General features: G+C 45.0%; 1 protein-coding gene across 2 annotated transcripts in view; it reads left to right on the top strand.

Moving 5' to 3' along the window:
- LOC128412426 (disintegrin and metalloproteinase domain-containing protein 9-like) overlaps positions 1 to 14977 on the top strand; it is a 41933-nt gene that overhangs the window by 7817 nt on the left and 19139 nt on the right. For both annotated transcript variants that reach the window (XM_053385316.1, XM_053385315.1), the window contains exons 6-12: positions 3031 to 3220; positions 3766 to 3834; positions 5657 to 5728; positions 7504 to 7661; positions 10504 to 10588; positions 11847 to 12007; positions 13143 to 13332. In XM_053385316.1, coding sequence (XP_053241291.1) covers positions 3031 to 3220; positions 3766 to 3834; positions 5657 to 5728; positions 7504 to 7661; positions 10504 to 10588; positions 11847 to 12007; positions 13143 to 13332 — 925 coding nt within the window. The remainder of the gene's footprint in view (positions 1 to 3030; positions 3221 to 3765; positions 3835 to 5656; positions 5729 to 7503; positions 7662 to 10503; positions 10589 to 11846; positions 12008 to 13142; positions 13333 to 14977) is intronic.

The following is a 14977-nucleotide window of genomic DNA, read 5'->3' as shown; positions in this document are numbered from 1 at the left end:
TCCATCTCTCCAAGGCGTTGAAAATATTGTTGCTGATGGGGGGGGTTAGGATAAAGGAGGCATTAAGCAAATCTTCAGGACACGGGTGGCGCTGTGGGTTAAAGCCTCAGCGCCTAGGACTTGCCGATCGAAAGGTCGGCGGTTCGAATCCCCGTGGCGGGGTGCGCTCCTGTCGTTCGGTCCCAGCGCCTGCCAACCTAGCAGTTCGAAAGCACCTTCAGGTGCAAGTAGATAAATAGGGACCGCTTACCAGCAGGAAGGTAAACGGCGTTCCGTGTGCTGCGCTGGCTCGCCAGATGCAGCTTGTCACGCTGGCCACGTGACCCAGAAGTGTCTGTGGACAGCGCTGGCTCCCGGCCTATAGAGTGAGATGAGCGCACAACCCTAGAGTCTGGCAAGACTGGCCCGTACGGGCAGGGGTACCTTTACCTTTACCTTTAAGCAAATCTTCATGCCTGGGCCTGCAGGACCTGTAACCCAGCAGGCTGAATGCCGACCCTCATCAGATGCTCACAACTGTGTTTTTTCTTCAGTGCTCTCTAGGCAGGAAAAAAAACCAAGGGGTTAAACATGCTGCATAGGCTGCAAAACAGGACTGGTGAAATGCCTTTAGCACAGGAGATCACAAGAGCTGACCTCTCTCTCTTGCACACACACAAACACACACACCTCCCGAGGGTTTGTGACCCATCAACCAGCCTCACCTGCTTTAGCTGGCCCAGGGCCAGATTTAGGTTTGTTGAGGCCCTAAGCTACTGCAGGTAATGGGGCCCTTTATATTTCCAGCCATCCTTTGTCAACAACAAATGGTCACTGCTTTTTGTGTTGAATACATGCTGTATGGTAATTTGTGGACTGTGTCCCACATGGACCTAATAGGTATCTAAAGCCATTTGCACATAACAAAATATGTATTTTTATCAAAGTAATTGTTGAACTGAAATACAAATAAGAAGTATATTAATAGTGAAATAATTATTAAGCTCTAACTTAAAATGATTTTTTATTCATCACAAACTTAATAATGCAAACACATTGGCATTTGGCAATAACAAAAGTTTCTTTAGAAACACAATTTACAGACACTCATAACCTAGTCTCTAGAAACTTGCTATAACATGACATAATAATAGGTGTAAATATATGATGCAAACTACTAATAATGATAAATAACAGAATGTAGGCACCCTATATATAGAAAGGAGCAAAGCAGTGATATTTTAGGGAGCAGGCTAGCAGGCGGGGCCCATTGCTTACATCACAGGAGCCTACACAACACAAAACACTGTTGTTGTATGTAGGTTTTATTTTATTTGTTTTTTATCTTATATTCTGGAAATGTGCATTCAGTTTATCCCCCCCCCTTTAAAAGTTTTGGGGGGCCCTCAAGCAAGTGGGACCCTAATCTAGAGCTTGTTTAGCTTACACGTAAATCCGGCACTGAGCCGGCCAGTCAAAGCAGTTCCCATGATTGTGGCAGCTGTCTCATGCTGACGTGCAGGAGACGGAGGTGAGAGCTGACAGCAGGATGGGGACCAAAGGTGGACAAACTATTCCAGTGCCTGGAACCCTGGAATCTCAAACTGCTCAGAGTTTAGGGTGGCCTGCAGCAATATTAATCCTTAGAGAGCAGGTCAGTTTTAAGAATTGGTGGGTAGCTGAACTGGGAGTTTTCCTCCCCCCCCCCTTCATTCTGTCCTCACTTCGCTGCTCAGTCACATCTTGTTGCTGGGACAGAATGCCCCTGGGAAAGAGCTAGTGCTGTTTCTGGATGAATACTTAGGGGGAAGATGCTTCTCACATTGCAGCTAAAGGGCAGAGCATCTTTTGTCTCTCCAAGAATGTCCTTTGGAACTTGTTTTTGAGGTGGGAACCAAAACTTCCACATACAGTTTCCGCCTGCCAACAAGCCTGTATCTTTTTTCTGTCTCCCGTCTCATTTTATTGAATGTTGTTGTGCTTTTATGTAGACCGACCAGACTTTTATTATGTATCCCATTTTTATTCTTTATTACATTTCTTTCCTCCCATTCCTCTGCAGAGCTCAAGGTCTCACAAAAGCTTCTCCCTTCTCCATTTTATCCATTGCATGAAGTACAATAATAATAAAATAAGCTGCTATTATTATTATTATTATTATTATTATTATTATTATTGGATTCCTTGTACAGCCGTACTTTGGAAGTCGAACAGAATCCGTTCCGGAAGTCTGTTCGACTTCCAAAACATTCAAAAACCAAATCGTGGCTTCTGATTGGCTGCAGGAAGCCGCAGAAGCCCCCTCGGACATTCTGGTTCCAAAAGAACATTCGCAAACTGGAACAATCACTTTTGGGTTTGCGGCGTTCGGGAGCCAAAACATCTGAGTTCCAGGGAACTCAGGATCTAAGGTATGACTGTTGTTGTTGTTTAGTCGTTTAGTCGTGTCCGACTCTTCGTGACCCCATGGACCAGAGAACGCCAGGCACTCCTGTCTTCCACTGCCTCCCGCAGTTTGGTCAAACTCATGCTGGTAGCTTTGAGAACACTGTCCCACCATCTCGTCCTCTGTCGCCCCCTTCTCCTTGTGCCCTCCATCTTTCCCAACATCAGGGTCTTTTCCAGGGAGTCTTCTCTTCTCATGAGGTGGCCAAAGTCTTGGAGCCTCAGCTTCAGGGTCTGTCCTTCCAGTGAGCACTCAGGGCTGATTTCCTTCAGAATGGAGAGGTTTGATCTTCTTGCAGTCCATGGGACTCTCAAGAGTCTCCTCCAGCACCAGAATTCAAAAGCATCCATTCTTCGGCGATCAGCCTTCTTTATGGTCCAGCTCTCACTTCCATACATCACTAGTGGGAAAACCATAGCTTTAACTATACGAACCTTTGTTGGCAAGGTGATGTCTCTACTTTTTAAGATGCTGTCTAGGCCTGTCATTGGAAGAAATGGAGGCAGTGAGAGATTTTACTTTCTTGGGCTCCATGATCACTGCAGAAGGTATGACTGTATAGCTTGCCAAACCGCCCCTAATGATCCTTTCGTTTTGGTTTTCAGGGGACATATACAGATTGGACAATTGCAGTATGAGATACATCCTTTTGAGGGTTCCTCTACGCACCAACACTTTCTCTACCGCATGGCCCCAGAGCAGCAGGAGCCATGCAGAGGGATCCCTGATCCCCAGAAGCAGCTGCCGAGGCATGAGATAGAATTTACTCCAGCCACAGTGTCCTCCGAGGAGAAGGTAAGCTTTCATCCACTAAACCTGAGGAGTCAGTGGAAACTCTATACCCCAGGGGTGTGGTGGGGTGGGGGTCCATGTTCTAAAACAGGGTTTCCCAAACTTGAGCATCCAGCTGTTTTGGACTACAAATCCCATCACTGGTCCTGATAGCTAGGGATGATGGGAGTTTGGGAAACCCTGGTCTAAGCAGCCTCAGATACATGCAGTAACATTTATGCCTCTCTAACGAGGAGCCCAAACACCTGCCGTGTTTGGATACATCCTTTTCATATAATTTTCTTTCAACGTGTAACACGCTGTGAATTTTAAATCCTAATTCCATAACTTCTCCCATGCTGTAAGTTGTATATTACACCCAAAGTCTCTCACTATCATTACTCTTTCCTGATGGACTTGACTGGGGTGGACCCAACATTAGATCCATCAGATTTGCCAGCTGCATCTTCCGCTTCCCCCCTGTGGAAGTGGTACAATGTCTGCAGCTCTACATTGCTTTGATTCCCCCCCCCCCCCGCAAACCCTGAGCTGTGTGCATTTCATTTCAGACAGAGTTCCCCGGAGCTGATGCACCATCCAGATACCTAGAGTATTTTGCTGTTTGCGACAATTCCATCGTAAGTGGCAATAACCTGTGTTCTCCAAAAATTCAAAGAGTGTTGGTGCTGACCTTTAAAGCCCTAAACGGCCTCGGTCCAGTATATCTGAAGGAGCGTCTCCACCCCCATTGTTCTACCCGGACACTGAGGTCCAGCTCTGAGGGCCTTCTGGCAGTTCTCTCATTGCGAGAAGCAAAGCTACAGGGAACCAGTCAGAGGGCCTTCTCGGTGGTGGCACCCGCCCTGTAGAACGCCCTCCCACCAGATGTCAAAGAGAACAACAACTACCAGATTTTTGGACAACATCTGAAGGCCGCCCTGTTTAGGGAAGCTTTTAATGTTTGAGGCATTTCTGTATTTTAATATTGTGTTGGAAGCCGCCCAGAGTGGCTGGGGAAACCCAGCCAGATGGGCGGGGTATAAATAATAAATTATTATTATATTATTAATTATTATGCATGTCTGTCTGCCTGCTTAGCGGCTTCCTTGCAGTGCTTAAGTCCACGCAACATCATAGGCTTAAGAAAGAGGGATACCGATTTTCAGATTAGAGGACAATAAATTCTCCTCACTGATTAGTGGATTGCAAAAGTTAATATAGATGAAGAGAGCCTCATTATTTACCCTGACTGTGGAATTTTATCAAAGACAGCACCTTCCCAGAATGCCCTGTGGTGTGGCACTTTTTGGCAGTCTTCAAAAGCATTTAAAGATGAAATGCAATAGAATGACCGCTCCCCAGATCAAATGGGGGGGGCCTTTTGCGTGGTCGTGTGCAGTCCCCACGACCCCATGCGGGTCCTGGCAGTACAGCCAGGATTTGTGCCCCACCTCGAACACCTGGAGGTGGCAGGTAAGGGGAGAGATCGACCAGCCCACACAATAGTGGGCGGAACTTACCTGGGAGTTCTCTGTTGGCTTCAGAGCTTCTCCCACCCTTCCCTCCCTCCCTCAGTTAAGCCTTCTTTTGCAGGTTAACCTGTTCTCCACAGGTACGTGGGCGCTGCTACGCTATGGTCACTGTTGAAGGGCCGGAAAGGGATTTTCCTGCATTGGCAGGTTTTGCCTTCCCCGTAGCAAAACGTCACAACTTTGGTGGTTTCAGGCCTTGGGCGGAATCCTTTATTCCAGGGGTGGCCAGCCCCCAAGAGACTGCGATCGACTCACAGAGTTAAAAACTGGCAGTGATCTACCCCCTTTTTTGGGTTTAGGTCAAGGTTATTGACCTTTTTTAAGGGCTGGGGAAAGCATGGCAAAAATGTTGAGCTTTTTTTTAGGGGAGCCAAACTTGTTCAGCTTCTCTGGGGGGAGTCAGTGATCTACCAGTGATCTACCACAGACGTCCAGTGATCTACCAGTAGATCACGATCTACCTGTTGGACATGCCTGCTTTAGTCTATCTTCCCTAAATTGGGGGGGGCGTGAAGCGGTGACCCACGCCTCCCCTGCGGTGTCGATCCCAGGGTTCCCCATTAAAGGGGTTGTTTTGAGGGGAGTCGTTGGCCATAAGCCGAGGGTCTCCCCCATGTAGCGGCGAATTGGGGGATGGGCTCTCTGCTTGAACAGACTTTCTCCAGAGCCAGCCCAATCCCCACACATTCTGAATAACCCTGATGTTCCCCAGATCCCCGGCCAGGGACAGGGAGGAATAAACAACCAATGCCTATGCCAAGGTCTCCCTACATCTGAAGTTTTAATAAAGTTGTGGCCAAATTTTTAATCCCATAACACGCTGTCTTGAGTCATTATACCACTTGGGTGTCGCCTGGGGTTGGAGGGGGGTCAAACGCAATAAAGAAAGATGTCAGCCCTAGCTTATAAAGAACTTCTTTTATTTTAGTATCAGCAGAAAAAGAAAAACGTGACTCAGGTGATATTGATGGTGCTTCAGATTCTATCTGTCCTTCACAATGTAAGTATGTTTATTGGAAATTTCTAAATAATGTTCTTTGTTTTGCGTGGGAGAGGAAAGAGGTGAAAAGCACAATCTTAACTTGAAGAACGGAGGACAAAGGGCACATCACATGCAAAGGCATCGTGAGATGCTCTGGTCTTTGGGGAAGAGTTTCCCTTTTGCAAAGAGGGAGAAGGGGGATTTATGTGTTAGCGGGAGCAAAACTTTCTTGCCGCAATAGTCAAATGAAAAGGGTGATAAGCTGAACATATTGCAGGTGTTAATACTGTGCAGTTTGAAGGAACTGGAAGCGTAAGAACTGGCTCCTTTTGGAAGAAATCATTGTCCTGGCCCATAAAAACATTATCCAAACTTTCACTTGCAGAACTTTCAGAACTTCATAACATAATTAAAACATCAAATATACACCCAAAACATCCCTACGATGTATTGTGCTGTCCAGCACAAGCTCAGCATGTTACAATAAAAGATAACTCCAGAAATCAAAATGTGTCTCTCTCCCTCATTCCAGTTTCTTGGAGAGCCATTATCACATACTTCTGTTCTCTGTCGCTTTCAGAGAAAAACTAACAGTCACAACCCTTTCAAGACGGCGAATTTGCAGCTCAATGCCTTTTTCAGCTGATTTAAGGTTACAACACTCACCTGTTAGCTAGCAGCAAACAACAGTTAATTATCAGCTCGGCAAGAGCTCAGAGTCCACAGTAGTTTTCTACTGTGTTAACTACTGTGGGGCAAACCCAGTGTGAGCGATACACCATTTAAGCATTTTCCATTTTAAACCTTTATTAATAAGGAAGTAGTTCCCCATTTCTGTGTGAATTAAATCAAATAAAATGTCCCTGGTGTGACCTGATTAGGTTAGACTCCTGCCACACCTTTTGCATAATGGCTGAGAGTCTCTCCTAATGCATAGGGTAAGTAGTAAGCAGTTATTGCTGCCTTGCAGGGGGTTGGACTAGATGACCCTTGGGGTCCCTACAATTCTATGAGTCTAAGATTTAACAAGTTGCCTTGCGTGTCTCAAGCCTTGACTCGATACACCACTTTCCTGTAGCTTGGGGACTTTCTGTAGTCAAACTACAAGAAGACTAAGCTCTGCAGCGTAGCAGGTGGGAGAGACTTGGAACACATAAATTGATTGCTTTGGTGTGAACTGCCAGGGCATCAGGCTTAGAAATGTATTTAATAATAATAACAATAAATAAATACAGTCATACCTCATGTTACGTTTGCTTCAGGTTGAGCGTTTTCAGGTTGTGTCCCGTGGCAACCCAGAAGTAGCGGAAAGGGTTACTTCTGGGTTTCACCGCTCACGCATGCGCAGATGTGCAAAATGACATCGCACGCATGCGCAGAAGCAGCGAATCGCGATCCACGCATGTGCAGGCGCGGGTTGCATTCTGCTCATGTTGTGAATGGGCCTCTGGAACGGATCCCGTTCGCAACCAGAGGTACCACTGTAAATAAATATTATTAATAATGAACATCTGATTGATGGTAATGTGTTCAAAGCACTTAACACATGCTTTGTCTTACAACAACCCTGTAAGGTAGATCAGCATTATTATAACTGTGTGTGTCTGCCTATAGAACCATAGAATTGTAGAGCTGGAAGGGGACCCTGGGGGCTGGGTCTTTTGCGCCACACGGGTCTTGAACCCCATGACCCTGAGATTAAGAGTCTCACGCTATCTTATGCACATGTCTCTCTCTCTATATATTATCAGTATGTTTTTATAAGGACACGATTTCCTGTTTTCTGTTTTCAGATATATGACGACATAGGTCTTCACGTTGTTTTGACAGGAGTAGAGGTGTGGACAAGGCAAGATCTGGCAGGCAGCGATGCCGGTTTGCAAGATTTTCACGACTACGTCACCTCTGAGCTTCGGACCCAAGTCCATTTTGACCACGCCTCTTTATTCACGTGAGACTCTTCCCCATTTGCGTTGCTGGGAGTGTTTGGTCACCCTGCTTTGCCTGCCTGCTGCTGACTAGAATAGAATTTATTATTTATACCCCACCCATCTGGCTGGGTTTCCGCAGCCACTCTGGGCAGCTTCCAAAAAGGATTAAAAATACATCAAAATGTCACACATTAAAAACTTCCCTGAACAGGGCTGCCTTCAGATGTCTTCTAAATGTCAGATAGTTGTTGTTGTCTTTGACATCTGATGGGATGGTGTTCCACAGGGCGGGTGCCACCACCGAGAAGGCCCTCTGCCTGGTTCCCTGTAGCTTTGCTTCTCACAGTGAGGGAACCGCCAGAAAGCCCCCAGCACTGGACCTCAGTGTCCGGGCAGAATGATGGAGGTGGAGATGCTCCTTCAGGGATACTGGGCCGAGGCCGTTTAGGGCTTTCAAGATCAGCACCAACACTTTGAATTGTGCCCGGGAACATACTGGGAGCCAGTGAAGGTCTTTCAGGACCAGTGTTATGTGGTCTTAACGGCCGCTCCCAGTCACCAATCTAGCTGCCACATTCTGGATTAATTGCAGTTTCCGGGTCACCTTCAAAGGTAGCCCCACGTAGAGCACATTGCAGTAGTCCAAGCGAGAAATAACTAGAGCATGCACCACTCTGGTGAGACAATTCACGGGCAGGGAGGGTCTCATCCTGCGTACCAGATGGAGCTGCCCTGGACACAGAACTGGCCTGCGCCTCCATGGACAGCTGTGAGTCCAGAATGACTCCCAGGCTGTGCACATGGTCCTTCAGGGGCACAGTTACCCCATTCAGGACCAGGGAGTCCCCCACACCTGCTTGCCTCCTGTCCCCCGAGTAATATCAATATTTCCCCCATTTGTTTTAGAAATTCAGTATCTGAATGTATAGTATATTATAGATTGTGGGCACTATATTTAATAATACATTTTTAAACAACAACAACTATGCCCTGTGTGAAGTAGTCATTGGCCTGTTCTGAACCTTCCAACAAAGAAGCATGGAAAATTGTCACGTTGGAAGGGGCCTCCAAGAGTCATCTAGTCCAGCCCCCGGTGTTCAGCTTCACAGGATGGTCCCATTGGACTCCACTATTATGAGAAGGAGACGCACTTTTCTCTAGCCATATCCATGCACAACCTCCACCATCTCCCAACCTGCCTTTTCTGACTGGATCCCAGAATGTCCCACTTTTCCTTCACTGGGAACATGGTGGAGGGGAGGAATAGGACGCCCCTGTTTTCACTGGGGAAAGTGTTGGAGGGGATGCAGTCTGTGTTAGAATTCCTGCTCCATGACTGCAGTCATGGGATTGTTGTCTTTCACATGACGGTGTATGTTTTGACTCCGCAGTGTGGGAAGTGACGGAGACAGGATGTTTGTGCTCCTGTGTTCCGTGAAGTGGGACTATTGTCCTTTGTTCTTTCTCTTTTTGCTGCCTGATGCTAGAGAGAGAGGGAGCCATGTTGCAGTGCTCCGTGTGTGTTTATATGCAAATAAAGTAGATTAGCCAAAATGCTGAGTTGCTGAGGTCTGTTGCGCAAGGTGCGCAAACTCTGCGGATCCCTAAGTGTGCCGGTGTCGGTTGGCATCGGTTGTGCTGTGATGTTCGGGCTGAAGAAAGCTTTTGAAGCTCCCGAACGGAAGACCAGGAGGGAGAGAACATGCCAGTCAGGCCTCTGCCAGAGTCCTACTCAAGTGTGGGATGAACTCCTGACTGTCTGGGTGTTTGGCTAGCAGTGCCGCTAAGCGCAATGCTCCCTGATGGCTAGGTGCATAATGACAGCCTGCTGGGAATGTACTGGGAATGGCCAGAGGTAAAGGAATTCTGGAATAAAATCCTAAAGGCTATTAATGAACTGTTTAAAGTGAAGCTTTCAACAGACTTTGATTTCTTGATACTTGGAAACACGGCTAAAGAGAAAGGGGACCAGTTTACATTCAAAGCTATGATATTAGTGGGAAAGGCAACGATAGCTCTAGGGTGGAAAGATAGAGAAAAATGGACAGTAGAGGCATAGAATAGTTTTTGTTTGAACTTATTCATTCGGACATTGTCGCAGTCATGTCACAGGAAACAACGTGGAAGGTCAAGTCCACCACAATAAGGAACCCCAATCTTCAATGGATAGAAACTACTGGAACAAAAGACATTCAGTGGCTGAGGATAATTGTTTGAACCCTTCCAATGCATATGGGTGCTGGTGGTGTGGAAGGGAGGGAAAGGAAAAAATTGTACAGGAAATTCAAAAATTGGAAGGAGAAAATATAATGTATGTAAAAATCCTGAACTCGAATAAAACTGTTAAAAAAATAAAAATAAAGATGAGAGCCTGCTGGATTTGGCCAATGGCCCCTCTGTTCCAGCATCCTCTTCTCGCAGGGGCCAACCAGATTTCTCAATGGGAATCCCGCAAGCAGGATTCGAACACAAGAGCCCTCTCCCCTTCTGCGATTCCCAGCAACCAACATTCAGAAGCATTCCTGCCCCCGACAGTGGAGGCAGAGAGTAGCCATCAAGGCTGGTAGCCATTGATAGAACTCTTTTCCACCCATCTCCTCACTCCTCTTTTCAAGCCATCCAATTGGTGGCCATCTTTGCCTCCTGTAGCAGGGAGTTCCACAGTCTAACAACGCCCCGTTGACTTCATGGTTGGAATTTGGCTGTGTTTGGGGCACTAATGCCATACTATAAGCGTCACACCAGAAGCACAGCATCAGATAATGCTGGTCCAAGTGGTTTTGGTGCTGATTGTATCCGTCCTTGCCCCTATAATTTAAGGATCCAGTTATGCCCTGAATTTCGACAACTTCTCTTTTCTAGGGCTGTGGGTCAACATAATTCCTTTGGGAACTCGTGGGAAGAACGTTTTTGCCTTCAGGATCATGTCTCAGTTTCTTCTGTCAGAGTAAGTGGTGTGGCACTTTATTTGATGTGACCTTGCCAGTCCCCTTAATTATCATGTTTTTATACATTAGCGTTAAGCTACGATGCATATTTATTTGTACCCCACTTTTCAGCCAAAAAGACTCCCTCCAGAGCAGTTTACGTGAAATCCAAACAGGACAGGCTTACATTCTAATAAACAAAGAATGAAATTAATAAAAACACAATACGCAGGGTGAAGGGGACAAGGAGGGAAGGGGGAAATTAAACTCAAAATTCCAGCACCAGTTTCTAGACAGTTGTTCTTATATTGACCAGCTGCTAACATAGGCTGCTTGGGGCTTCTCTGTACAGTATACTACTTTTTAAATGAATAGGTTTTCAGTGATGCTCCATAGTAAAGTAGTCTGAAATAGTAATTATTATTACTATTACAAGACCAACAGTACAAAATACCAACTGAACAGAATGAAACAAACATGACCACTGAATACTGAAAAATCAGACCTTTGTTTTACGACTCAACATTTATCTATTTCCTCCAATTTCTGTATACAAGTCACAACATGGTGATAAACTTCTTTGATTTTCCCTGTGATAACATTTATATCGAAAATGTAAGAAAAGCCCTGCTGGATCAGGCCAATGGCCCATCTAGTCCAGCATTCTGTTCTCACGAGGGTCAACCAGATTTCTACCCATAAGTAGGACCCGAGTACAACACCACTCTCTGCTTCCTGCGGCTGTTCTTCATACTGGCTGCCTTGCAGAACATCGTGGGGAGAAGAAAGGGCTCAAGAGTTAACCCTGCATAAACCTGGAGCTGCTGTTTTGCCACTTTATCGTGCAACCCAAAATGGGTTTTTTTTTGCAAAAAGCTTTGGATAATCTACTCCCCCTGCAGAACCACAATTCGCAGGCAATCCTGTGCACTCCTGCATTCTCAAAAAGGTTTCCTTATTTTATTTTTTATTGAATACAGCAAGAAAAGAAAACACAGATACAGAATTACACACAGGAATAACAATAAACACAAAATTTTCTTAACAAACAATAAAACACTATAGACCTGACCTCCCGTCTATTCCTTATTTCAATTTCATATTACTTATTGCCAATACACACTTTTATCACCATTTAACTTTTTCTTACTATATCTTAGCTCTTACGTCTAACTTGCAACTGTTACTGAAGTTCCTCAAATGCTGCGCATTCTCAGAAAGGTTTCAATCGCCTTTGGGCTCAATTCCCTGTCCTTCTTTTTCCTTCCCTGCATACAGACATCCTTGTCTTTAACAGATGACGGCGTATCAGCCGCCCATCAGCTGGGCCACGCAGTCTTTGGCTTTGTCCATGACGACCTTCCAGAGCTTAAAGGCAGAAGGTGTGACTGCACCTGCACCTCGGAGCGTGGCCACTGCGTCATGCATTCAGCCGTTGCGTAAGTAGGGGGTCAGTGCTCTTTCGACCGCTGTAGTTTTGACTCTGGAAATACAGCACCTTGGTTGGTTATATTCTCGGTCACGGCTCCTGTCAGCCTTGAAAAGCTGCCAGCGGACAAACGCCGGCTCCCTTGGCCAGAAAGCGGAGACGAGCACCACACCCTATAGCCGAATTAGACTGGACGTAATTGTCCACAGGTCCTTTAACTTGACCAGTCAACCCACCCTTCAGACATATTTATTTGGGGGGGGGAGCAGGACCCAATGATTTCAGTTAAACTGATTGGTAACTGGGAATGACCAATATGATCATATCACACCAGTCTGTTTCCAAAGCTGGTCTTAACCTTGAATGTTTTGGATCCACATTCCCTGAAGGATTGTCCCATATATACCTGCTTGAGTCTCACGATCACCTCCAGAGCCTCTTCTCCACCAGATGATGATGATGATGATGATGATGATGATGATGATAATAATAATAATAATAATAATAATAATAATAATAAATTTATTTATACCATGCCCTCCCCAGCCAAGACAAGACTGGGCTCAGGGCGGCTAACACCAGGTGTTAAAACAATTGATTAAAGTACAACTTAAGAACAAGAGTGTTCCAGCAGGCCGGAGCCAGTGTTGAAAAGACCCTGGCCCTGGTTGAGGCTAATTTGACTTCCTTAGGGCCCGGGACCTCTAGGGTGTTGCTATTTATGGACCTTAAGGTCCTCCATGGGGCATACCAGGAGAGGCGACCCCATAGGTACGAGGGTCCTAGGCCGCGATGAGGTGGGGCAGATGCCATAGGGAGAGATCCTTCTTGGTGGTGGCCCCCAGGTTGTGGAATTCCCTCCCCAACGAGGTATTTTCAGGAGCAGGCAAGTGTCCTTTTCATTTCCCCAGGCTTTAGTTATTTTTATGCCCTTTGCGCCATTCTTTTTCTGTTGCCTGTTTTATTCTCAGGCTCTTTTAATAATTTTGGATTTTATGGCTGCGTTCTGTTTTACATGCTGCGGTTTTAACTTTCATTTGTCGAGCACCCAGGAAGCGTTTTTGTTTGTTAACGAGCAGCGTGGAAATGAAAAGTAAAATAAAAGTACTGCTGTTCTGCTAACAGTTTGTTGTCTTTTATTGCAGAGGGTGTCACCGATTTAGTAACTGCAGCAAAAATGCATATTACGAATTCCTAGCAAACCGGGGGAAATTTTGTTTGCTGAATCTGCCTAGGGACTCGTTTGAAAGCTACTCTGAGAATACATTTAACATAAAGATGTGCGGAAACGGAGTGGTGGAAGGCGAGGAAGAATGTGACTGTGGTAGGCCTGAGGTTAGAGCTTATGTGTGCAGGGGGTGTTATTAAATATATATGTTTTCTGCCTTGACGGGCATGGAGTTTCCTTGCTTTTTAATCTGCCCTAAGGTTCTTGCATCCTGTTTCGTTAGCAAATTAACAACTCCTTTCGTTAAAACATGAACTTAACTTTGCTTCCCAGGCACATTATCTCCAGTTTAATTCTCATTTTAAAATCCCAAATCCTGGAATACATTCTAGGGGGAGCATATAGATTGAATGTGTCTTCTCTGGTTGAGAATCTCCTGGTGACTTGATGGCAGATTAGAACTTAGAATACATTTTGGCTACTGTTGATTTTAATCATCTTTGGAATATTAATGCTTCGTTTTATATTTTTGGCAAGGAGGAGTTGTTCATTTACAATCAAGCAGTATAATAAATTTTGTAAAATGATCTCCACATCCACAAATCAGAATGAATGCCCACTAAACAGCAAACGTAGTAGAATCTCCCTACAAACTTTGTCCAAACCAGCCGAGATGAATGCTCACAAGTATCTCCTGTTTTTCTGTTTCACAAACCAATGCACAGAATGATGAAGGTTTTTTAAAATAAATATAGAGAGTGGTACCTTGGTTCTCAAGCTTAATCCGTTCCGGAAGTCCGTTCCAAAACCAAAGCGTTCCAAAACCAAGGCGCGCTTTCCTATAGAAAGTAATGCAAAACGGATTAATCCATTCCAGACTTTTAAAAACAACCCCTAAAACAGCAATTTAACATGAATTTTACTACCCAACGAGACCATTGATCCTTAAAATGAAAGCAATAATCAATGTACTGTACTATAAAATAAATAAGACAGTATTGTAGATGATAAAAATTAAAATTATTTCCCCCCCTTACTTGCACTGATGATATTCATTTACAGAAAGGTAGCCGTGTTGGTCTGCCATAGTCAAAACAAAAAATGTTTTCCTTCCAGTAGCACCTTAAAGACCAACTAAGTTAGTTCTTGGTATGAGCTAAAAGGTAGCCGTGTTGGTCTGCCATAGTCAAAACAAAATTTTTTTTTCCTTCCAGTAGCACCTTAAAGACCAACTAAGTTAGTTCTTGGTATGAGAAATAGACTGGAAAGAAATAGACTGGAAAGAGAAGCTGCTGAATTGCAACTCATTACCAAACTTAAAACCATGGAGAGACCTGGTCTGAACAAAGACATTGGATTCTTATCTCATTATACATGACATGGCCATTTTTCAGCTTCTCACCCCTTGCTTTTTCCTGTAAGACCTATTGCAGTCGTTAAGAGTCGTCAACAGGCTCATCACAGCTATCTGCCAATCACCCATTCCCACCACCCTTCTGAGTAATACCCCTCCCCACCTTCTCACTATATAGAGGGATCTGGCAACTTCTGTTTCAAGTGTATCTGAAGAAGTGTGCATGCACACTAAAGCTCATACCAAGAACTAACTTAGTTGGTCTTTAAGGTGCTACTGGAAGGAAAAAAATTTTTTGTTTTGATGATATTCATGTTTTGTATGGGGGGGGGAGCTTTTATCCATTTCTGCAGTCACACAATCAGTCAGTCAGCTGAACTGGGTTCCACACAGTCACAAAAACAAATTAACCAAAAAAGCCTAAAAAACAAAAACGCAAAATAAATAGCAAAAAAAAA

Source organism: Podarcis raffonei, chromosome 4, assembly GCF_027172205.1.
Source record: "Podarcis raffonei isolate rPodRaf1 chromosome 4, rPodRaf1.pri, whole genome shotgun sequence".
In the NCBI taxonomy this organism is placed as follows: domain Eukaryota; kingdom Metazoa; phylum Chordata; class Lepidosauria; order Squamata; family Lacertidae; genus Podarcis; species Podarcis raffonei.
This window is presented reverse-complemented; position numbering and strand designations above follow the sequence as displayed.